Genomic DNA, 25308 nt, shown 5'->3' with positions numbered 1-25308 from the left:
CTTCTGCCAACTCACATTACAATCTCTGCCCTTTTTATATTTTTCAATAATGTTACATTGTGTGAACTTTATCGACTCTGCATTAGATTTAGCTGTCATCCATGGGGCAAACAGATTTTTGATTAAAGGACATTTTGACTCAAAACATTACTTCAGTTTCTCTCCACAGATACTGCCAGATCTGCTATTTCTTCCACTTTCTGTTTGGTATCCACAGCGTTTTGTTTTTATTTAACAGATTTTACCACTGATCTGTCAATCATTTTCAATAACTCCCATACTGTATTGAAATGGAATGTGGACAGATTACAGCAAGTTATAACCGTGTTATAAACACAACTTGTTTCAGCACCCACTCTCGAGGAGCAGTTAACATCAAAACTAATTGGAACTACCCACTTCATACTTTGCATATGATTCCAAAACGACACAAATTACCCATCCACTGTGGAGCTCATCTAAATGGGCAATAAAATTAAAAGTTATTAATGTGAGACAGGTCATTTGTAATCTGGAGCGATTTATTACTAACTTTAAATAACACAAGTACAAATTTAGCATTTCCAAGTTATTAAAATTGTGCAGAAGTTTGGAAATTGTAGGCTGCCCCCATCAGAAAGGCAAATCGAAACATATTAAAGTTATTAAACATGTTTATACATGGTGGAAATTACTTTGAAAAGAGGAATGATAAAGTATAGGGTAGGGCGCCGGGATTAAGAATTCGTGAACTTCAGAGTTTTCGGTGTCGGTGAATTGGTCGCAACGAGACGAGTTTGTTTTTCAGTAAAAGCTGCACATTTTCAACACAGCGACTTGCTGGACTTCATATTCTCCGCACAGAGGCGACCCAGGCTGGCGCCTGACAAGAAGAATTCGGTGACTTTGTCGAGCCCCACGCAGGTAGTCAGGGGAGACACCAAACCGTACAGGAAGCCGAAGAACATACTGATCGGCCAGGCCAGGTGGATGAGCACCAAGAACCAGAAAATGGACCACAGGATGTCCTTCACGTCCATGTCGATTTCAGCTGGAAACTGACACGATAGTTCGGGGTTAATCCCAAGGGCTGCAGAATGGAAGGCGCCACAAACAAGCCGCGCGTACCTGGTGCTATTTTACAAACAAACTGCCCAACATCGGTAGCCAGGTGAAGTGAGTGTTGTGGGACAGGTTACACAACATTTAGGAGAGGGGTTTCACCCCGCTCATAGCAAGGAGTCTTGAGCAAACCAAGCGGGGAAAGGCTTCCCCCTCTAACCCCCCCCCCCCCCCCCCCCGCCCGCAAGACTATCTTCTTTTTCAAAAATAAAAAGGAACCCGCAAGAATTACTTCAGGAAGCAATTTGCTTCACTAAATCAAAGTCTCGCCCGCTCCTCTTTACCAAAGGGTGTCAAAGAATGATGGAGAAACTCAGCAAGACTGGCAGCAATTAACAATATGACCTCTTCAGAACACAGTTGTCTCTCTGCTAGACCTGCTGAGTTTCTCCAGTTGCTTTTTAATTTTTGATCTTGCGTTTATTTGGGTGCTAACTCACCTTGGCTGAAGTCTGCGTGCGACCGGGTTATATTGTGAAGCCCCGAAATCAGCAGATCTAATTTAAATAACGTATTAAGAATGCTACCCAGGGGGCACTCAACAGAGTATCGGAAAGCTTATGTGAAAAATAAGATCGCCGCCTGATTAGATTTCATGCTGCCTCACGCCGACTGGGACATTCGCTTAGTGAATTGAAGGATGTGCCTCACTTATTAAACTGAAACTTTTGTTCTAACATTCTCTGTAAATTGCAGCAAAAAAAAAGTGTTTGCGGCTGTTTCTGAAAATACTGATGATTAGCAATGAGCATCGTCAAAAATGATATCTTCATTAAAGTGTACTTTGCACATAAATGTTAGATTTTTTTAATTTCAAAAATATGCTTTATTCATAAAATAATTTGATGGTCTGTACAGTCGGTCATGCCATACATACGTAAACATTTACATACAGAAATCAGAATTTATCATTTTTATATACAGGTCTGTACGTTTATCCATCATATATCCATATAATTAGCTGAGGCGTCAGCAGAGCCGGAATGACTGCGTGGGCCCCCTGTTCTTCTTAGGCAGGCAGATGTTACACGGTGGTCTTTCCCCACCGCGCCTTGGCGGCAGCTGCCCCAAGCTTCAGCATGTCCCCCAACACGTAGTCCTGGACCTTGGAATGTGTCAGTCTGCAACACTCAGTCGGGGTCAACTCCTTCAGCTGGAAGATCAGCAGGTTTCGGATCGCCCTCAGAGCGTCCTTCACCGAGTTGATGATTCTCCAGGCACAGTTGATGTTCGTACCGTGGAACAGGCCGTAGAGCACGGAGTCCCGCCTCACGGCGCTGCTCGGGACGAACCTCGACAAACACCACTGCATTCCTCTCCAGACTTCTTATGCGTAGGCATATTCCAGAAGGAGGTGTGTGACAGTCGCGTCCCCCCGCAGCCGCTTCGAGGGCAGCGTGCGGTGCGGCTGAGAGTCCGGGCGTGCATAAAGGATCGCACAGGCAGAGCCCTTCTCACCACCAGCCAAGCCATGTCTTGGTGCTTGTTGGAAAGTTCTGGCGATGAGGTATTCTGCCAAATGACTTTGACAGTCTGCTCAGGGAACCGCTCGATAGGACCCGCCCTCTCCTTTTCCCGAAGGGTCTCAAGGACATTACGTGCTGACCACTTCCTGATGGACTTGTGGTCAAAGGTGTTTTTCTTCATAAACTTCTCCACGAAGGACAGGTGATACGGAACGGTCCAACTACTCAGAGCGTTCCGCGGCAGCGAGGCCAGGCCCATCCTTCGCAACACCGGGGACAGGTAGAACCTCAGTACGTAGTGACACTTGGTGTTTGCGTACCGGGGATCCACGCACAGCTTGATGCAGCCACACACAAAGGTGGCCATCAGGGTGAGGGTGGCATTGAATGTGTTTTTTCCCCCATTGTCCAGAGCTATGTACATCGAGTCCCTTCGGACCCGGTCCATCTTTGACCTCCATATAAATTGGAAGATGGCCCGGGTGACTGCAGCGGCACAGGTTCTGGGAATAGGCCAGACCTGTGCCAAATATAACAGCAATGACAGGGCCTCACACCTGATGACCAGGTTTTTTCCTGCGATGGAGAGTGACTGTAGCTTCCATCTGCCCAGTTCCTGCCTCATTTTGCTGATACGCTCCTCCCAAGACTTGGCGCACGCCCCAGCCCCCCCAAACCAAATACCCCCAGCACCTTCAGGTGGTCGGTCCTGACGGTGAAGGGGATCGAGGATTGGTCGGCCCAGTTCCTGAAGAGCATGTTCTGGATCAGTGGTGCTGGAAGAGCACAGCAATTCAGGCAGCATCCGAGGACAGGCAAAGCATGGCCTCGCTCTTGCCTCGGTTTACCTTGGCCCCCGAGACCTGTTCGAACTGGACATATGCACAAGAGTCAATGCACGGACAGCAGATCCGAGCAGAAAACGGCGATGTCATCCATGTACAGGGAGGCCTTAACCACAGGAATAGTCATCCCTCTCATCTCGCATCCTTCCTGATGGACTCGGCAAATGGCTCTATCCAGCACACAAACAAGGCAGGAGAGAGGGGGCAGCCCTGCCTGACTCCAGATCTGACTGGGAAGCTATCTGATTCCCACCCATTAATTGAGACTGCACTGACAATGTTGGTGTAGAGCAGTCTGATCCAATTGCAGATTCCCTCCCCAAAGCCCATTTTGGAGAGAACATCTCTCATATACGTGTGCGATATCCTGTCAAAGGCTTTCTCCTGGTCCAGGTTGATCAGGCAGGTGTCCAACCCTCTGTCCGGCACATAAGTGATCGTATCCCTGAGACTCTCAGCGATCTTCCTGCCCGGCACAGCACAGGTTTGGTCAGGGCGAATCACCGACCCCAGAGCAGACCTGACCCGGTTGGCGATTACCTTTGACAGAATTTTGTAATCCGCATTCAACAGTGAGATTGGTCTCCAATTTTTGAGTTCCTCCTTCTCCCCCTTCTGCTTGTAGATGAGGGTGATGATGCCTTTCCTCATGGATTCACTCATGGTACCTGCCCGAAGCATACTGACATACACCTCCAGCAGGTCCTGGCCAATCAAGTCCCACAGAGCGGAATAGAGCTCGACCGGTAAGCCGTTGCTTCCAGGAGTTTTATTCTTTTCGAAATACTCGAGGGCCTTGGTCAGCTCGTCCAGAGATAGCGGCTGGTCCAGCCTCTCGCGTGTTCTGTCGCCTAAGACCTCCGTGATAGAGGACAGAAACGACTGGGAGGCCGCGCTGTCGGTCAGCTTCGCGTCATACAGTCTGGCATAGAAGGATTTACTGATCCTCATGACGTCAGCCTGAGATGACGTTACCGAGCCATCTTCTTCCTTCAGGCTGCTGAGCACGGAGCTCTCTTTGTGCACCTTCTGGAAGAAGAAATGTGAGCACATCTCGTCCTGCTCCACGGAGCGGACCTTGGACCAGAAGATTATCTTGGAGGCCTCCGAGGCAAAGAACGAGGCTTGCTGGCCCTTCACCTCCTTGAGGTCCTCCATGACATCGACCCCCATCATCTGTAGCAGAAGCAGGTTCTGCAAACTTTCCTGGAGCTGGGACAGTTTTACCCGCCTCTCTCTCACCTCCTGAACACCTTTGAGGATGAAGAACCTCTTGATGTTCCCTTTTACTGTTTCCCACCCATCTGCTGGGGACTCAAAGAGGGGCTTCATGGTTCTCCAACCTGTGTAGTCCCTCTTGAGCTCCTCAATGTTTCCCGGGGTCAAAAACTTTGTGTTCAGCTTCCACGTTCCCTTACCAGCCCGCTGCTCGTCCTATAGGTGACAGTCGGCCAGCAGGAGGCAGTGGTCAGAGAAGAACACCGGCTTGACATCGGTGGGTCTGACCGAGAGCGTTCGGGACACAAACAGGTAATCTATCCTTGAGCGGATAGATTCGTCTGCCTGTGACCAGATGTATCTACACTGGGCTCTGTCTGTAGTGGTGCTGAAGACATCGTGCAGCTAGGCATCTTTTATTGTGTCCATCAGGGCTCTGGACGTGGTGTCCAGTTTACTGTCCCCCCCGCCGGTCACAGGGGAGCATTCCTGTACATGACGTCGGTGACAAGGCGCCCGCGCACCACCTCCTTAACCTCGGAGATGGTGAAGTTGCCTCCTCCCAACAGGATACCCAGGCTGGAGGCGCGGCTATCGTTGCCCCCTGACCAAACTGACGGCCCATGGGCCCACAAGCTCACCATCTCCTGTAGCTGCTGAGGTGCGGTATCCCACACTCCTGCAGAAACAGGACGTCGGCTTTAACGTTGGCCAGGAAGGCCATCGTAGAAACACATTGCGTAGCCAATTTGATGCTACGCACATTGACGCTGGCAATTTTTAACCCCATTTTAACAGTTTACAAGGTTAACAGTGTCCATTTGCTGCTGGTCTTGCCCCTCTGGGGTAGCTGTGTGCATCCCGGTGGTGATGACAAACTGCTGGACCCTCCCAGGGCTGAGGTAGCTGTCTGGCTCCATGCTGGGGCCATTTCCCTGCTCTGGTATCTTCGGGTCGGGCCCAGGGTCGACACAGCCCAGTTCTCCATCTGACAGCGGGGCTGTCACAGGACCGCTGCTCCCAGTTACCTGGAGCTGTGGGCCGGTGGGTACCTCTTGGTTCTCACCAGGTGGGGGGAGGCCTTTCCCCATCCCCTCAGAGGGATCGTCTTTTCCTGCTTGGGCGGTGCGCCCTCCTTTCTCCCCGCGGCGCTCTGTCTCTTCCTCTGGTGATGACACCCCTTGCGCCCGCCCTCACCATTGGAAGAGCTGCCTGTATCACCGTTGTGTAGGTGTCGCTTCCCCCTTCGCTGGTTGGCTTTAGGGGCCTGGTGAGGTTTCCTCTTCCTGTTTTTGACAGTAATCCAATCCTCTGCCTCTTTTGATCCCTCCTCTTCCATTTCCTCCGTCTGTCTTGAAGGAGCTTGGATCGGCTGCTGCACCTTCCCCACTGTCTGCCGTCTGCTCCGCTACAGCCTGCCCTTCCCTCTGGGCACCTCCAGACACCGTTCCCGTGCTGTTTTGTGGTATCTTGCTAGTCTTAGGCGGTCCACGGCTCGTGTTGCCACCTCCGGCCATCTGTGTGTTGGTGGCGGCCCCTCCTCTTGGCAGGCCTTGTACATGTGGCCCGCCTCTCCGCACAGATTACAGTTCTTGGCCTCCTTACATTCCTTGGTCAGGTGGGCTTCCTGCCTGCAGTTTCGGCAGACGGTCACCTTACAATCCGCCGCCATGTGGCCTGACCTCCCGCAGGTTCGGCACATTTTGGGCTGCCCTGCGTATGTCAGGTAACGTCTGCTTCCTCCAATGGCAAAGCTGGAGGGTGGGTGGAGGATGTTCCCAGTGGCATTCACCCTCAGAGTTACCCTGACCTGTCGTTTGCTGGTCCAGATCCCGAAAGGATCGACCACATCGGTACTTTCTCCCTCGACCTGGACATATCTTCTCAAGAAGGTCAGGACATCTGCTGCTGGGACGTGAGGGTTGTACATCTGGATTGTTACAACCCGATTCCTCTGCGCAGGAAGCACACACAACGGGACCGCCGACAAGATGGAGAACAGAGGTTCCCCTTCCTTCTCCTTGAAGACCTTCAGGAGATGCTCACAATTCTTCATGCTCCTGAAGGTCACATCGAAATAGCCTGCCGCAGGGAAATCCTGCAGGCAGTACATTTTTTTTTATTTCAAAATATACTTTATTCATAAAATAATTTGATGGTCTGTACAGTCGGTCATGCCATACATATGTAAACATGTACATACAGAGATCAGAATTTATCATTTTTATACAGGTCTGTACATTTTTCAATCATATGCCCATATAATTAGCTGAGGCGTCAGCAGAGCCCAAATGACTGCATGGGCCCCCTGTTCTTCGTTAGGCAGGCAGACTTTATACAGTGGTCTTTCCCCACCGCGCCTTGGCGACAGCTGCCCCAAGCTTCAGCGCATCCCTCAACACGTAGTCCTGGACCTTGGAATGTGCCAGTCTGCAGCACTCAGTCCGGGTCAACTCCTTCAGCTGGAAGGTCAGCAGTTTTCGGACCACCCAGAGAGCGTCCTTCACCGAGTTGATGATCCTCCAAGGGCAGTTGATGTTCGTCTCGGTGTGCGTCCCGGGGAACAGGCCGTAGAGCAGGGAGTCCCGCGTCACGGCGCTGCTCGGGACGAACCTCGACAAACACCACTGCATTCCTCTCCAGACTTCCTCTGCATAGGCACATTCCAGAAGGAGGTGTGTGACAGTCTCGTCCCCCCCGCAGCCGCTTCGAGGGCAGCTTGCGGTGCGGCAGAGAGTCCGGGCGTGCATAAAGGATCTCACAGGCAGAGCCCTTCTCACCACCAGCCAAGCCATGTCTTGGTGCTTGTTGGAAAGTTCTGGCGATGAGGCATTCTGCCAAATGACTTTGACAGTCTGCTCAGGGAACCGCTCGATAGGATCCGCCCTCTCCTTTTCCCGAAAGGTCTCAAGGACATTACGTGCTGACCACTTTCTGATGGACTTGTGGTCAAAGGTGTTTTTCTTCATAAACTTCTCCACGAAGGACAGGTGATACGGAACGGTCCAACTACTCGGAGCGTTCCGCGGCAGCGAGGCCAGGCCCATCCTTCGCAACACCGGGGACAGACAGAAGCTCAGTACGTAGTGACATTTGGTGTTTGCGTACTGGGGATCCACGCACAGCTTGATGCAGCCACAGACAAAGGTGGCCATCAGGGTGAGGGTGGCATTGGGTGTATTTTTTCCCCCGTTGCCCAGATCTTTGTACAGCGAGTCTCTTCGGACCCGGTCCATCTTTGACCTCCATATAAACTGGAAGATGGCCCGGGTGACTGCAGCGGCACAGGTTCTGGGAATAGGCCAGACCTGTGCCACATATAACAACACTGACAGTGCCTCACACCTGATGACCAGGTTTTATCCCGTGATGGAGAGCGACCGTAACTTCCATCTGCCCAGTTTCTGCCTCACTTTGCTGATACGCTCCTCCCAAGACTTGGCGCACACCCCAGCCCCCCCAAACCAAATACCCAGCACTTTCAGGTGGTCGGTCCTGACGGTGAAGGGGATCGAGGATTGGTCGGCCCAGTTCCCAAAGAGCATGGCCTCGCTCTTGCCTCGGTTTACCTTGGCCCCCGAGGCCCATTCGAACTGGTCACATATGCACATGAGTCTGCGCACTGACAGCGGATCCGAGCAGAAAACGGCGACGTCGTCCATGTACAGGGAGGCCTTAACCTGCAGGCCCCCGCTGCCAGGAATAATCATCCCTCTCAGGCTCGCATTCTTCCTGATGGACTCGGCAAATGGCTCTATGCAGCACACAAACAAGGTAGGAGAGAGAGGGCAGCCCTGCCTGACTCCAGATCTGACTGGGAAGCTATCTGATTCCCACCCATTGATTGAGACTGCACTGACAATGTTGGTGTAGAGCAGTCTGATCCAATTACAGATTCCCTCCCCTAAGCCCATTTTGGAGAGAACATCTCTCATATACCTGTGTGATATCCTGTCAAAGGCTTTCTCCTGGTCCAGGCTGATCAGGCAGATGTCCAACCCTCTGTCCTGCACGTAGGCGCTCGTATCCATGAGGAGTGCGAGACTCTCAGCGGTCTTCCTGCTCGGCACAGCACAGGTTTGGTCAGGGTGAATCACCGACCCCAGAGCAGACCTGACCCGGTTGGCGATTACCTTTGACAGAATTTTGTAATCCGCATTCAACAGTGAGATTGGTCTCCAATTTTTGAGTTCCTCCCTCTCCCCCTTCCGCTTGTAGATGAGGGTGATGATGCCTTTCCTCATGGATTCACTCATGGTACCTGCCCGAAGCATACTGACATACACCTCCAGCAGGTCCTGGCCAATCAAGTCCCACAGAGCGGAATAGAGCTCGACCAGTAAGCTGTCGCTTCCGGGAGTTTTATTCTTTTCGAAGGACTCGTAGGCCTTTGTCAGCTCGTCCAGAGATAGCGCCTGGTCCAGCCTCTCCCGTGTTCTGTCGTCTAAGACCTCCGTGATAGAGGACAGGAACGACTGTGAGGCCGTGTTGTTGGTCGGCTTCGCGTCATACAGACTGGCATAGAGGATTTACTGATCCTCATGACGTCAGCCTGAGATGACATTATCGAGCCATCTTCTTCCTTCAGGCTGCTGAGCGCGGAGCTCTCTTTGTGCACCTTCTGGAAGAAGAAACGTGAGCACATCTCGTCCTGCTCCACGGAGTGGACCTGGACCGGAAGATTATCTTGGAGGCCTCCGAAGCAAAGAGCGAGGCTTGCTGGCCCTTCACCTCCTTGAGGTTCTCCGTGACATCGACCCCCATCGTCTGCAGCAGGAGCAGGTTTTGCATACTTTCCTGGAGCTGGGACAGATTTCCCCGCTTCTCTCTCACCTCCTAAACACCTTTGAGGATGAAGAACCTCTTGATGTTCCCTTTTACTGTTTCCCACCAGTCCACTGGGGACTCAAAGAGGGGCTTCACGGTTCTCCAACCTGCATAGTCCCTCTTGAGCTGCTCAGTGTTTCCCGGGGTCAACAGCTTTGTGTTCAGCTTCCCTTATCAGCCCGCTGCTCGTCCTGTAGGTGACAGTCGGCCAGCAGGAGGCAGTGGTCAGAGAAGAACACCGGCTTGATGTCGGTGGATCTGACCGAGAGCATTCGGGACACAAACAGGTAATCTATCCTTGAGCGGATAGACCCGTCTGCTCGTGACCAGGTGTATCTACGCTGCGCTCCGTCTGCAGGAGTGCTGAAGACGTTGTGCAGCTTGGCATCTTTTACCATGTCCGTCAGGGCTCTGGACCTGGCGTCCAGTTTTCTGTCCACCCTGCCGGATCGTCCATCTGCATCAATGATACAGTTGAAGTCTCCTGCCAGAATGACCGGCCTGGACGTAGCCAGCAACAGTGGAAGCTACTGCATGAGGGCCAACCGTTCACTCTTACCCACTGGGGCGTACACATTAATCAGTCTCAGGGGAGCATTCCTGTACATGACATCGGTGACGAGGAGGCACCCGCCCACCACCTCCTTAACCTCGGAGATGGTGAAGTTGCCTCCTCGCAACAGGATACCCAGGCCGGAGGCGTGGCTATCGTTGCCCCCCCGACCAAACTGATGGCCCATGGGCCCACAAGCTCGACCATCTCCTGTAGCTGCTGAGGTGTGGTATCCCACACTCCGGCAGAAACAGGACATCGGCTTTAACGTTGGCCAGGAAGGCCATCATAGGAACACATAGTGTAGCCGATTTGATGCTATGCACATTGATGCTGGCAATTCTTATCCCCAATTTAACAGTTTACGAGGTTACCAGTGTCCATTTGCTGCTGGTCTTGCCTCTCTGGGGTAGCTGTGTGCATCCCCATGGTGACGGCAAACTGCTGGACCCTCCCAGGGCTGAGGTAGCTGTCCGGCTCCACGCTGGAGCCATTTCCCCGCTCTGGTATCTTCGGGTCGGGCCCAGGGTCGACACAGCCCTGTTCTCCATCTGACAGCAGGGCTGTCACAGGACCACTGCTCCCAGTTACCTGGAGCTGTGGGCCGGTGGGTACCTCTTGGTTCTCACTGGGTAGGGGGAGGCCTTTACCCATCCCCTCAGAGGGATCACCTTTTCCTGCTTGGGCGGCGCTCTGTCTCTTCCTCTGGTGATGACACTCCTTGCGCCCGCCCTCACCGTTGGAAGAGCTGCCTGTATCCTCGTCGTGTAGGTGTCACTTCCCCCTTCGCTAGGTGGCTTTGGGGGCCTTGTGAGGTTTCCTCTTCTTGCTTTTGACAGTAATGCAATCCTCTGCCTCTTTTGTTCCCTCCTCTTCCATTTCCTCCGTCTGTCTTGAAGGAGCTTGGATTGGCTGCTGCACCCTCCCCACTGTCTGCCGTCTGCTCCGCTACAGCCTGCCCTTCCCTCTGGGCACCTCCAGACACCGTTCCCGTGCTGGTTTGTGGTACCTTGCTGGTCTTAGGCGGTCCATGGCCCGGTGTTGCCACCTCCACCTGTGCGTAGGTGGCGGCCCCTCGACTTGGGCAGGCCTTGTACATGTGGCCTTGTACTGTAATCTCTCCGCACAGATGACAGTTCTTGGCCTCCTTACATTCCTTGGTCGGGTGGCCTTCCTGCCTGCAGTTTTGGCAGACGGTCACCTTACAATCCGCCGCCATGTGGCCTGACCTCCCGCAGGTTCGGCACACTTTCGGCTGCCCTGCGTATGTCAGGTAACCTCTGCTTCCTCCGATGGCAAAGCTGGAGGGTGGGTGGAGGATGTTCCCACTGGCATCAACCCTCAGGGTTACTCTGACCTGTCATTTACTGGTCCAGATCCCGAAAGGATCGACCACATCAGTACTTTCTCCCTCGACCTGGACTTATATTCTTAGGAAGGTCAGGACATCCGCTGCTGGGACGTGAGGGTTGTCCATATGGATTGTTACAACCCAACTCCTCTACGCAGGAAGCACACACAACGGTACCGCTGACAAGACGGAGAACAGAGGTTCCCCTTCCTTCTCCTTGAAGATCTTCAGGAGCTGCTCACAATTCTTCACGCTCCTGAAGGGCATGTCGAAATAGCCTGCCGCAGGGAAATCCTGCTGGTAGTACACGACCCCTTTTTTTTTATATTTCAAAAATATACTTTATTCATAAAATAATTTGATGGTCTGTACAGTTGGTCATGCCATACATATGTAAACATGTACATACAGAGATCAGAATTTATCATTTTTTTATACAGGTCTGTACATTTTTCAATCATATGCCCATATAATTAGCTGAGGCGTCAGCAGAGCCCAAATGACTGCATGGGCCCCCTGTTCTTCGTTAGGCAGGCAGACTTTACACAGTGGTCTTTACCCACCGCACCTTGGCGACAGCTGCCCCAAGCTTCAGCACGTCCCTCAACACGTAGTCCTGGACCATGGAATGTGCCAGTCTGCAACACTCAATCAGGGTCAACTCCTTCAGCTGGAAGGTCAGCAGGTTTCAGACCGCCCAGAGAGCGTCCGACACACCCCCTGCTTCAAACTCGCAGCACTCCAGCAAAGTCTTCTTTATTAACACTATCCGATCAACCGGTGTGTGCTCCTCCACCTTCTTCACAGTCACCCTGACTGTTTGCGAATGCCCTGGCCTGGGCTGCGAGCGACTGCTGAGGCCATAGCTCTGAGGTTGTCTGGTACCTGAATTGGCGTTAGGCCGAATTCAGCATAAAAATCCACAAAGAGCAGGCCAGCACAACTAAACGATCCTCCAACATCCAATCACGATCCAGCGATGGTCCTCAGCGGCTCCGACAACTCGCAACCTGATCCCCGTGCTATCTCCCCCCGCCAGCACACGTCCGCTGCGTCTAACCTGCAGCACTCGAGCAGAATCTCTTCCTCTCGTCCTCAGGAACTACACGTATTCCAAGCCAAAAGGCCGAGAAGCGGAGTCAGTGCTAACCTCTCACCCAGTCTCTGTGGACGGAGACATGTTAGAGATAAATCAGCATAATTGTACCAGACCATAGGGCTGCACTCTTACTAGAGCGAGAGGGAGGCCACTGATGGTGGTTTAACCCGAGGGTCACCATGGTTCAGGTGAGGGGAGATAGTCACAGAGTCATACAGTATGTAAACAGATCCTTCGATCGTTCATGTAGACCAAGTTTCCCAAACTAATCTAGTCCGACTTGACCGTGTTTGGCCCATATATCTCTAAACCTTTGCTATTCATGTACTTGTCCAAATGTCTTTTGAATGTTGTCACTCTGTCTGCCTCCACCACTTCCTCTGGCAATGCATTCCATGCACAAACTGCCCTCTGTGAGAGTCCATAATAACCTCAGCTGGTGCAGGAATTGACCCCACACCACTGTCCTCACTCTGGCTCATAAATTGACTATCCTGCCAACTGATCCCCAAACTGAGTGCAAGGATCATATCAACATGGTGGCAGCCATTGGGAATTTGCTCAGTATTTGTCCCAAAATAATAATGCCTTAACATCCTTTGAGTATTTTTTAAAAAGCAATATGGGAAGCATTTGGCACCTTGGGAGACTGTGTGGTAATGTCACTATCAAAGGGCTAGTAATTTCAGGGCATCAGTCTAATGAACTAGAGATAAGAGTTTAAATTCTACCATTGCAGCTGGTAAAATTTAAATGCAATAAATAATTCTAGAATTTAAAGCTAGTCTCTAACACAGTGCCACAAACCTCCCATTTGACCACCACAAAAATGCATCTACTTAATTTAAATCCTTTAAGGGAAGGAAATCTACCCAACCTCACCTGTGGCTAACCTACACATGACCAAATCCACAGCAATGTGGTTGAGCTCTCCAAAATGGCCGAGCAAGCCACTTAGTTCATGGTCAGTTAGGGATGGGCGCCAAATGCTGGCCCAACCAGCGATGTCCACACCCCGTGAAAGAATAAGGAAAAAAGAAATCCCACATGTTGTAACTCTGTGTTTTAAGAAAACTGCAATAGAGGCCATTTAGTCTCTCAGGACTGTTCTGCACCTCAAATAAATCACAGCTGGTAAATATCTTAGCTCCATTTGTGGAACCAGTTGTATTGCTTTACTACGAGGTTTACCAAGGTTATTAATATTCCTTTCCTATCACTCATGCCCTGTTCAAAACAATGGGGATGGTGAACTTGCTGGCTTTGTGCGATTTGTATTCATGGCACCATTGCAACATTGAGCTGAAGATGAATGGTGTGGGTGACATGTCAAAATGTCATTAATGGTTCTCACCTGCCTCCCAACCCAGAAAACAAACAAAAGGGACGACGCAGCTAAGCAACCTTACTTTGGGCAGTCTAGAAATTCCAGCATTTTGTTTTTAAAAATAATGTTTGCCAATCCAGCTATCCAAAATCCCATTAGCATTGAAGTAATAATTTTCAAGACTCAATTTTCTAATAACACCTGGGAGCATTGAGGTGCAATGCCTAATTCACCAGCTATTCCAGCTTTTATCATGGAGAGGACAGAAAAGGAAGCATTGCAAAGGAAGTTGGCATATCAAATGGGACACGGCCAGATACTGTGCAATCTCATTCCTACATTAACTCACCTCAGCAGGCAGTCTGCAGGGAAGGAAACAATGTCAGAGATGTTCAGACTTTGCTTCAAAGGAAATTGTCAACTCTCTGTGTGAGATGCAGCTTTGGCGACAAAACTTCCCATACCACCTTGTTAAAATTCATTCATGGGATTCCCAGTGTCGAGACAGGCCCTTCGGCCCAACAAGTTCACACTGACCCTCCAAAGAGTAACCCAGCCAGACCCATTCCCCTACTTTATTATCTTACATTTATTCCTGACCAATGCACCTAACCTACAGATCCCTGAATCGTATGGACAATTTAGCATGGCCATTTCAAATAACCTGCACATCTTTGGATTGTGAGGAAACTGGAGCACCTGGAGGAAACACAAGCAGATATTGGAAGAATGTGCAAACTTCACACAGGCAGTCATTCAAGGCTGGAATCAAACCAGAGCCCCTGGCGCTGTGAGGCAGCAGTGCTAACCACTCAGCCACCGTGCTATCCCCAAGGATGACAATGGTTCTTAATCTGTAGATTTAGATCCTTCCAGGCAGTTGTTCAGCACCTGTGTAACATTAGCCAAGGTGCTAAGAGAATCTACATTGACAGGGTCACAGATCAGATATTGTGCAGGGCATGTGCCTTAATCACTTCAACTCTATCCAGTCATAATGAAGAGGCAGGTCCACCATAGGAGAGCTTATTTCCCAGAGTGCAGGAAACTATTGATGGGACCCATATACTCTTGATAAGGCAGCCATTTTCTTTACTAGGAAAAGCTACCTTTCTCTAATTGGTCTAATTGTAGAGTGTACAACTATACACCCTGCAGCAAAATTCTGCTGCAGATGCTTGAAGTCTGAAAAGTAGGTCAAATTGCATTTGTGTAGAAAGAAAGAGTCAATAGTCCAGGTTATGACTTGAGTATTTACATTATACTGCATATTAATGCAGGGCTCAGGACACAAACAATGCATTTATCCACTGCCATCCCAACGTCCATGACTTGTCCATGATTTTTTAATTGGTTGAAAGGGACACTGAAGATTTGTATTTTTACAATATTTCATGACCTCAGGTCAAATCACTTTAAACATAATTAAGTATTTTTGAAGTATAGTCACTGTTGTTGTGTGAAAATGTAGCTTTATGGCAAAGACATACAGTAATCAGGAAGGGCTTGATAACAGAAGGTTGTGCTTGACAAATTTGATCTTTTGAGAAAGCAATCAAGAGCACTAATGTGAGTAATGAATTTGATGTTGTCTACATGGAGTTTATGAAGGCCTCTGATGAGGTCAGTCATAGCAGATTGATCAAGAAAGTAACTACAACTTTACAGTTGAATGCCCTGGGCAATGTCACTGAACTGGCAAATGTTGAGAGTTGATTTTAATAAAACCTTAAAATAAAGAAGTTAATCTAACAGTGACCATGTTGGTTGTTAAAAAAAACCAATGTGATTCAATCACCTTCTTGAGGGAGGGAAATTTGTCATCCTTATCTACATGTAACTCCAGACTAAAACATGTGGCTGCCTCTTAACAGCGCAATTAGAGATGGGCAACAAGTACTGCCCAGGGAACAGGAGAATCGACGTTTCGGGCATAAGCCCTTCTTCAGGAATGAGGGAAGTTTGTCTTTCCCTCATTCCTGAAGAAGGGCTTATGCCCAAAACGTCGATTCTCCTGTTCCCTGGATGCTGCCTGACCTGCTGCGCTTTTCCAGCAACACATTTTCAGCAACAAGTACTGCCCAAGCCAGTGACACTCACATCTAATTAACAAATTATTTTTTTTATTAAAATTAACCTGGATGTCCCTGAGCGCCATGAATGACAGGGTTGTCAGAGACTGGCTATTGGTGACTCAGTTGGTTCTACCATGATAACTATGCCCTCACATCCACACAGATTTCATCAGCAAAATGGAAAAGGAAGAGAAATCCAGCAACTTGTCCATGGAGGACAAACAAGATTAAAACTTAAATAATTGAACTTGTCTTCCTGTAAGATCATCAGTCACCACAACAATTTAAATGTAAATATAACCAAAGAATCTGTAAACTCTTACCAAGAACCATCAAAAAAGTCTAATTTTATACAAAGTGTATTTTGTTTATCTTAGGATTTCATAATCAATGGTAAGAAAATATTCTACAAGTATACTACAACAATACAGTTCCTGTGTTAAGCCGTAGTCAATTGAAGAGCGATGTAACTAGTTTTAAATACATTATCACAATTAATCTCTTCAAAAAACATTTGAAATAAGAAACATTTCAAACAGTTTCTTATAAAATTATCAAGTGTAACAGTATCAAGAATGATTTTTTAAAAAAAGAACAAATACTGTTTTGAACCAGCAACATAAACAGCAGCAGTAACTGCAAAAAATGCTGAAACTATTTACGATTGCCATCTGAAGTACATCTGAGAGTGTGAGTATAGAAGGTGAATTCTGCATAAAAGAGGGAACTCATATCTCAAGTATGCACAAACCCTAATGACTTGGGCATGGCTTCCGCAACATCCAAACAACATTAAGGAAGTTGGGAGCTAGGTTCTGGATCTTGCATCGTGTCTTGGGGATTAGATGACACTTTCTCCTTAAGCAGCTATCGCAGGCTGCATCATTGGAAGTCTAGGTAAAAACAATGGCTGCAGATGCTGGAAACCAGATTCTGGATTAGTGGTGCTGGAAGAGCACAGCAGTTCAGGCAGCATCCGAGGAGCAGTAAAATCGACGTTTCGGGCAAAAGCCCTTCATCAGGAATAAAGGCAGAGAGCCTGAAGGGTGGAGAGATAAGCTAGAGGAGGGTGGGGGTAGGGAGAAAGTAGCATGGAGTACAATAGGTGAGTGGGGGAGGGGATGAAGGCGATAGGTCGGAGAGGAGGGTGGAGTGGATAGGTGGAAAAGAAGATAGGCAGGTAGGACAAGTCATGGGGACAGTGCTGAGTTGGAAGTGAGGAGCTCGGGTGAGGCGGGGGAAGGGGAAATGAAGAAACTGTTGAAGTCCACATTGATGCCCTGGGGTTGAAGTGTTCCGAGGCGGAAGATGAGGCGATCTTCCTCCAGGCATCTGGTGGTGAGGGAGCGGCGGTGAAGGAGGCCCAGGACCTCCATGTCCTCGGCAGAGTGGGAGGGGGAGTTGAAATGTTGGGCCACAGGGCGGTGTGGTTGATTGGTGCAGGTGTCCCAGAGATGTTCCCTAAAGCGCTCTGCTAGGAGGCGTCCAGTCTCCCCAATGTAGAGGAGACCGCATCGGGAGCAACGGATACAATAAATGATATTAGTGGATGTGCAGGTAAAACTTTGATGGATGTGGAAGGTTCCTTTAGGGCCTTGGATAGAGGTGAGGGAGGAGGTGTGGGCGCATGTTTTGCAATTCCTGCGGTGGCAGGGGAAGGTGCCAGGATGGGAGGGTGGGTTGTAGGGGGGCGTGGACCTGACCAGGTAGTCACGGAGGGAACAGTCTTTGCGGAAGGCTGAAAGGGGTGGGGAGGGAAATATATCCCTGGTGGTGGGGTCTTTTTGGAGGTGGCGGAAATGTCGGCGGATGATTTGGTTTATGCGAAGGTTGGTAGGGTGGAAGGTGAGCACCAGGGGCGTTCTGTCCTTGTTACGGTTGGAGGGGTTGGGTCTGAGGGTGGAGGTGCGGGATGTAGACGGGATGCGTTGGAGGGCATCTTTAACCACATGGGAACGGAAATTGCGGTCTCTAAAGGAGGCCATCTGGTGTGTTCTGTGGTGGAACTGGTCCTCCTGGGAGCAGATCCGGCGGAGGCGGAGGAATTGGGAATACGGGCTGGCATTTTTGCAAGAGGTAGGGTGGGAAGAGGTGTAATCCAGGTAGCTGTGGGAGTCGGTGGGTTTGTAAAAAATGTCAGTGTCAAGTCGGCCGTCTTTAATGGAGATGGAGAGGTCCAGGAAGGGAAGGGAGGTGTCAGAGATGGTTCGGGTAAATTTAAGGTCAGGGTGGAATGTGTTGGTGAAGTTGATGAATTGCTCAACCTCCTCCCGGGAGCACGAGGTGGCGCCAATGCAGTCATCAATGTGGCGGAGGAAGAGGTGGGGAGTGGTGCCGGTGTAATTACAGAAGATCGACTGTTCTACGTAGCCAACAAAGAGACAGGCATAGCTGGGGCCCATATGTGTGCCCATGGCTACCCCTTTGATCTGGAGGAAGTGGGAGGATTTGAAGGAGAAATTGTTAAGGGTGAGGACCAGTTTGGCCAAACGAATGAGAATATCAGTGGAAGTGTACTGTTGGGGACGTCGGGAGAGGAAAAAACGGAGGGCTTGGAGGCCCTGGTCTGGGCGGATGTAGGTGTAGAGGGATTGGATATCCATGGTGAAGATGAGGCGTTGGGGGCCATGGAAACGGAGGTCTTGGAGAAGGTGGAGGGCGTGGGTGGTGTCTCGAACGTACGTGGGGAGTTCCTGGACTAGGGGGGATAGGACAGTGTCGAGGTAGGTAGAAATGAGTTCAGTGGGGCAGGAGCATGCTGAGACAATGGGTCGGCCAGGGTAGTCAGGCTTGTGGATCTTGGGAAGGAGGTAGAACCGGGCAGTGCAGGGTTCCCGGACTATGAGGTTGGAAGCTGTGGGTGGGAGATCTCCTGAGGTGATGAGGTTCTGTATGGTCTGGGAGATGATGGTTTGGTGATGGGGGGGTGGGCTCATGGTCGAGGGGGCGGTAGGAAGAGGTGTCCTCGAGTTGGCGTTTGGCTTCAGCAGTGTAGAGGTCAGTGCACCACTGTTGCCCCCTTTATCTGCTGGCTTAATGGTGAGGTCGAGATTGGAGCAGAGGGATTGGAGGGCTGCGCGTTGTGAGAGTGAGAGGTTGGAGTGGGGGAGGGGGGGTATACAGTTTGAGGCGGTTAATGTCCCGGCGGCAGTTGGAAATGAAGAGGTCGAGGGCAGGTAATAGGCCAGCGCAGGGTGTCCAGATGGATGCAGTTTGTTGGAGGTGGGCGAAGGGGTCCTCGAAAGGGGGGCAGGAGCCCTGATTGTGAAAGTAAGCTTGGAGGCGGAGGCGGCGGAAGAAGTGTTCGACGTCACGGCCTGTATTAAATTCATTGATGCGTGGACGGAGGGTGATGAAGGTGAGTCCTTTGCTGAGGACTGATCGTTCGTCCTCACTGAGGGGGAGGTCTGGAGGGATGGTGAAAACTCGGCAGGGCAAGGAGCTGGGACCTTGTGTGGGTGTGGAGCTGGGAGTGGGGGCGGAGTCACTGAGCATGTGACATCAGCGATGATATGAGGGGGCGGAAGTGATGTCACGTGTGATGCATGAGGATTTGTGAGGGGTGGAAGTGGCTGTGGGAGTGGCCATGATGGGGGCGGAAGTGACATCATCAATCGGCGTGGGGGTGGCAGCTGCACCAGCCACATGGCTAATGGCGTCCGAGCAGTTCCAGAGGCTGGGGGAATCTTCTGGAATGTTTGAGGAGTGCTGGTTATGGAGGTGGGTCGATAAAAGTTTATTGTACTTAGTTTTTGATGTTTGAGATGGAGTTGAAATACTGTTTGTTGAGAGTATGAATTCTCCTGAGGATGTAGTACAGACTGCCTGCCTGGTGCTGAATGAGTTTGACTTGCGGATTGCTGCTTTTCTGCTCATCAGCAGTACGTGGTGGCACTGAATGAGAGGATATCAGCATTGCATGCACAACAGTATCCAGATAGCTCTTATGCTTTCAGTGCCTTTGGAAACTCCTTTCTGTGCACCTCCCTCCTCAAATTAGAAGTAGTAGGCCATTAGGCCACTTGAGTCTGTTCAGTCAATAAATAAGATCATGGCTGATCTGACTGTCACCAACATAGTCCGAAAAATATTCAATGACCCTGCCTCCACTGCTCTTCGGGAAAAGAATGTAGGCACTTGATACCATCTTTTGACATTCCTCTCCCAATCCCCTTGCTTATAACAGTTCTAATTAGAGCATTTTTAGCACAATCTTCAAGACACATGCTATCTTGAAGTTACCTTAGCTCTCTACCAATCCCCAATCTTAGTTTCATTGCTATTGATGGAAATTAAAACTTGGTTTCCAAATTCCTGAACCTTTTCAACCTCTACTGAATGACACTGCAAGACCTTTCTGCTATGTCCTTTTATTCATTCAAGGATGCGGGCATCGTTAACAAAGCCAGCACTTACTAACTTACATCCTAACTGTTCTTGAAAAGGTGGTGGTGAGCCACCTTCTGGAACTATTGCTCCCCACATGGTCCAAGTAATATAGTAGCACTGTTAGACAGGGAGTTAGTTCCTGGATTTTAATCCAGAAACAATAAAGGAATGATGATATAGTATCAAATCAGGATGGCATGTGACCAGAGGGCAATTGCAGGTGGTGGTGTTTACATTTATCTGTTGCCCTTGCCTTCCATGTTGCAGAGACCATGTAATCGCAAGGTGCTGTTGAATAAGCCATGGTGAGCTCCTGCACTGCATTTCGTAGATGGCACATATTGCAGTAGTGTGCACCAGTGGTGGAGTCAGTAAATATTTGATTTGAATGGGGTGCAGACTAAGGTGTGTCAAATTTCTTAGTTAAAAATCACACAACACCAGGTTATAGTCCAACAGGTTTAATTGGAAACACACTAGCTTTCAGAGCGACGCTCCTTCATCAGGTGATTGTCAATCACCTGATGAAGGAATGTCGCTCCGAAAGCTAGTGTGCTTCCAATTAAACCTGTTGGATTATAACCTGGTGTTGTGTGATTTTTAACTTTGTACACCCCAGTCCAACACCGGCACCTCCAAATCAAATTTCTTAACTATTGTTGGAGTTGTGCTATCTCGGCAAACGGAAAGTACACCATCAGATTCCTGACTTGTGCCTTGTAGATGGTGGACGGGCTTTGGACAGCAAGGAAATGATTTTTGCACTGTAGAATTCACAGCAAGTAATATTTACACTGACAACCTCCAGCAAGAGAAAATCCAAACATCTTTCCTTGACATTCAATTGTTCTCATCAATGAGTCTCTCTCATTATCGACACCCTGAGAGTTACCATTAACCAGAAACTAAAGTGGGAACAATCTCTGAAGTCAGGATAATCATACTGTTGGTTCCAGTTGCTGCCTTCTCCTTTTTATAGTCCATCTTCACCAACACCAATAATATAGTCAGCAGGCTGAGCATCAGATGCTGCTTAAACTAACCAATGAAGACAGTTAGAACAAATCAAAAGCTGCTGATTGTTACAGATATGCTCACAGTGATTTTTTTTAAACAAAATTTATTAAAACATCTTTGAAAATTACAAAATAGATTGTTCAAAACCTCAATTACAATCAAAACTATTTTCTGCAGGCCACGTGACAACACTTGTGAATACTGGTCAACGTCCTACACAAAGAATCTGGCAAGTGACACTCTGAGATGTCCAACTTCTATACATCTGTGCATTCAAACCTTTACAATGTTTGGAGCAAGGAACCATTAACTTTCTTTGTCCTCTTCAGTTCCACTGCCCTCACTATCACTGTCCCTGCCAGGGTGCTCAGGCATTTGTTTATAGTCCTCCTCTGTTGTCTCTTCACCTTTATTCTCAGGAACTGACTCTTTCGTTTCTTTGACATTCTCAATAACTGGCACAGGAGCCGGTTCTGGTGGTGGAAGTAACTGCTGCACAGAAAAAAAAGAGTATTTACTGAATGTCTATACCAATATGAAAACTGGTAATGATATATGTTCTGCGCAGGGGCTCTGTTAATATCAAAGAAACATCAAGTAACTGTGGAAAGCATAATGAGATGTAACAATCATAATTACAAAAAACTGTCTCCAAGCTTTTAAATGTAGAAATCCACATTAAGAAATATCATTATTAGAATATCTCAACATTCACCTTCTGTCCAATATTCAATAAGTTACCTTAATTTTTCAAATCTGTCCTGCAAATCTTAACTACTCCTGAATACAAGCAAGGTGCAGTGACAAGTAAAGGGGAAAACAAAAACAAAAGCTTTCCTACTAAAATCAATCCCAAATCTGCATTCAACATTTGAAAATTAAGCTTATACTTCCCTGTACATTTATTTTCCACCACTTTCATTTATATATTGCAGTAGAGAGAAGGTAAGCTGGAAAATCTACAACTTGTCAAAGCAAATAAGGTACCAAAACATCATTGTGTGAAGAGATCTTGCATGGCAAGAGGTCAGATTTCTTTTTTATTTTGTGAAATGCAGAAATTAGCAGTGCAGAAAGGGGAAAAAGATGATTTTACAAAATGCTTCTTAATTTCATGAGACAAACATTAAAATTCTATGTTAAAAACATTAAGGTTATTGTCATTTTGCCTCATATTCGTATTAATGCTATAGATAGCCTTTAAGACAGATGACTTACCAACTTGATTTATTTTAGTGTCTTTGACAATGAAACATCACAAGATACTTCACAGAAGTGTTAAATAAAATTTGACAGTTAATTGGAAAAGTGTGATTTCTATCCGGTAAGGTGCACTTGAGGAAGCTTTTCTCCAACTTAAACCACTCTTGTGCAACTGCTTTAATGCAGTTTTCCTCCATTTAAAAAAATATTTAGCTCTTCTATCTTCACGGGAGGTGATGGCTGAGTGGTATTATCACTGGAATGTTTATCCAGAGACCCAGGTAATATCTGGAGACCTATGCTTGAATCCCACCATGACAGATGTTGGAATCTGAATTCAATAAAAATCTGGAATTAAGAGTCTAATGATAATCAGAAAGCCATTGTTAATTATTGGGTAATCTCATCTGGTTCACTAATGTCCTTCAGTGAGTGTCATGAGACCACAGCAATGTGGTTGACTCTTAACTGACCATTGGGCAATTAGGGATGGGCAGTAAATGCTGGGCTAGCTAATGATGCCTTCATTCTGTGAATGAATATTAAAAAACAATGCCAAGATGCGTTATCTTACATTTCCCATATTATATCCATCTGTCAACTATGAGTCAAATTGCTTAACCTATATATGTCCCCCTGCATAATCTATGTCATCCTCCCAACTTGCCTTCCAATCAATATTTGTGTCATTTCCATCTTCCAATCCAAGCTCATTTTTTGCCATTGTTACTTAGTTCATTCTATATAAACTAAGCTACCTTGTCACCATTACCTCCTTGCCTTTTGAAAAGCCACATAACCCTGACTATTTAGTTCAAAACTTTGATCTCCTTATAGCCACTGTAGAAACAAGGTTACAAGATTATATTTGAGGAGAAAGTGAGGTCTGCAGATGCTGGAGATCAGAGATGGAAATGTGTTGCTGCGCTTTTCCAGCAACACATTTCCATTACAAGATTATATTTATCAACCTCTACTTGCGCTGTTAATTCATTCATTTTGTTCCAAATACTTTGTGTACTCAAGTAAAGAGCCAATAATTTTGCCTTTTTACTGTTTTCCTCTCCTCTTTGATCTTGTTTGCTGCTGTTTTTCTATGTTAATACACTGTTCATTCCTGTCCCATTTGGTATCATTAATCCAAGTAGGTGCCCTGTAATGTTGCCACATTCTTTTGCCTTGTTAGCCTACATTTCCTCTCTCCCATATCCTTCTCCCTCTTTAATTAGTTTTAAACCCTTTTATACTTACAAATAAAAGCAGATGCACAAAATAAATTAACAGGCAAATTAGTTTTCTCTTCATTACATAAACTATTTGCAATAACTTCCTGACAAGAAGCTCTTGTAACTAGTTTGGAGTCTACTGTTCACCTAACATACAGACTTCAAACTGTATGAACACTTCCTGAACTGAATGAGAAATAAAAACAGCTCTTTACCTTTCTATATTGGTGCATATTCTGAATCATCTGCATGTACATATTGTAAACAAAGTTTGCCATCTCAGGCATGTTTTTGATAATTCTCATTAAATGGGTTGGAATATCACCATTCTGAAAAAAAAATCAAATGTAACCATTATTTACAGGAGAATATGCGTAAAATCACAGCGAAAAGCCACGTTGCACGGTAAAATCATTCGTCATTTGGTACAAGTTACCCTTCTGTCTGTCGGGTGATACTCAGAGGGTACAATGTGTAGCTGGAGTGGTCGAGCAGTTAGCTGATTAAAGGCTGGAGTAAGCTCAAAGCAGTTCTGGAACAGTGATACTCTTGCAAAGATGTACAGCCCAAGCCTGGCTCTTGACATGGCAACAACTAATCGCCGAACATCTCTGGTTGTGAAGGAAGACAATGGTTAATATCAGAGGTTTACTGCTTTAAACAAAAACCCAACCCAATTTAAAATAAATTAAAAATGCATCTAATAAATATCATTTCAGCAAAGGGATTCGGATTCCAATATTAATTCAAAACCGGTGGCAGGAAACTTCAAGCTGCAAGCTGAAAATGCATGGCTATACAGCATTGGTGAAACAGGTCAGTCACAAAGATGCAGTGTATCATGTCTAAAAATGTTAATCTAATTTTTACACTGACAATGTCTGCTTTCAGTACAAATTGAATTCAATTTTAATACATTATGCTCCTTAATATCTATGAAGATGCAAATTAGAAACATGAGTTCGCCATTTGGATGATCAGGTCATGCCTGATCTAATTGTGGGCGTCAATTCAAAGCCTTAACTTTGACTCACTTGTCAATCAAAAATCTACCTAAATCAATCTTAAAAATATTCAATAATAGTATCCTCACTGTGCTCTAGCAAAGAGAATTCCACAGCTTAACAAACTTGGAAAGAAAGAAATTCTCAAAATAGTGAGAAAGTTCATAATACACTTACTACTTATCCCTTATTAAGATGAAAGATACTGGAATATCCAACTCATTTTATCAGCATTTCTAATGATGAATGACTCATTTAAATTATGTTATGACAAATGAAAACTAAAATTAGAGACACAGTTTCCACCTAAAGTATTATAGTTAAAATCTACGGCTTGCAAAAAAAAACAACCGATGAAACACACAGCTAGTTGAATTTTAGATTAGTAGCTTCCGTTGCTTGTCAGTCTAACATTTCAGTTAGACTTGGCATGTTTTAATTTTCACGTGCTGAAGGCAATGAAACATTTTCTAAATTATACTCAGGGTTCTAGTGTAGTGTTTCACATGGAATTGACTCATGGGCGTTTGGCAGCAGTTTATGATGAAAAAACATATTCATATGGTTTTTATACCTTGCTACTGAAGTACTATCTTACCATAGATAA

General features: G+C 47.4%; 1 protein-coding gene and 2 long non-coding RNA genes across 4 annotated transcripts in view; 1 reads left to right on the top strand and 2 right to left on the bottom strand.

Moving 5' to 3' along the window:
* Window positions 1-24511, top strand: part of LOC122553747 (uncharacterized) — an 81263-nt gene extending 56752 nt beyond the window's left edge. Inside the window, exon 3 of the long non-coding RNA XR_006312829.2 lies at window positions 24417-24511. This is a non-coding gene — a long non-coding RNA (uncharacterized LOC122553747). The remainder of the gene's footprint in view (window positions 1-24416) is intronic.
* On the bottom strand, window positions 501-1884 carry LOC122553746 (uncharacterized). Its single transcript, XR_006312828.2, has 2 exons — window positions 1542-1884; window positions 501-1037 (listed from the first exon to the last, which is right to left on the bottom strand). It is a non-coding gene; the product is annotated as an uncharacterized LOC122553746 (long non-coding RNA).
* aqr (aquarius intron-binding spliceosomal factor) overlaps window positions 20905-25308 on the bottom strand; it is a 64882-nt gene continuing 60478 nt past the window's right edge. Inside the window, exons 34-36 of one of the 2 annotated variants that reach the window (XM_043698028.2) lie at window positions 24134-24308; window positions 23913-24026; window positions 20905-21757 (exon numbers count right to left, since the gene is read on the bottom strand). In XM_043698028.2, the coding sequence (XP_043553963.1) occupies window positions 21575-21757; window positions 23913-24026; window positions 24134-24308 (472 nt within the window). In that variant the 3' untranslated portion in view covers window positions 20905-21574. Of the gene's footprint in view, window positions 21761-23912; window positions 24027-24133; window positions 24309-25308 lie in introns of both variants that reach the window. The other variant, XM_043698025.2, reaches the window with a different exon arrangement.

This window comes from Chiloscyllium plagiosum, unplaced genomic scaffold (genome assembly GCF_037043375.1).
Source record: "Chiloscyllium plagiosum isolate Xiang-an unplaced genomic scaffold, Cpla_swu_hap1 HiC_scaffold_8, whole genome shotgun sequence".
NCBI lineage: Eukaryota > Metazoa > Chordata > Chondrichthyes > Orectolobiformes > Hemiscylliidae > Chiloscyllium > Chiloscyllium plagiosum.
Note: the sequence above shows the minus strand (reverse complement) of the source record. Positions and strands in the feature narration are given on the sequence as shown.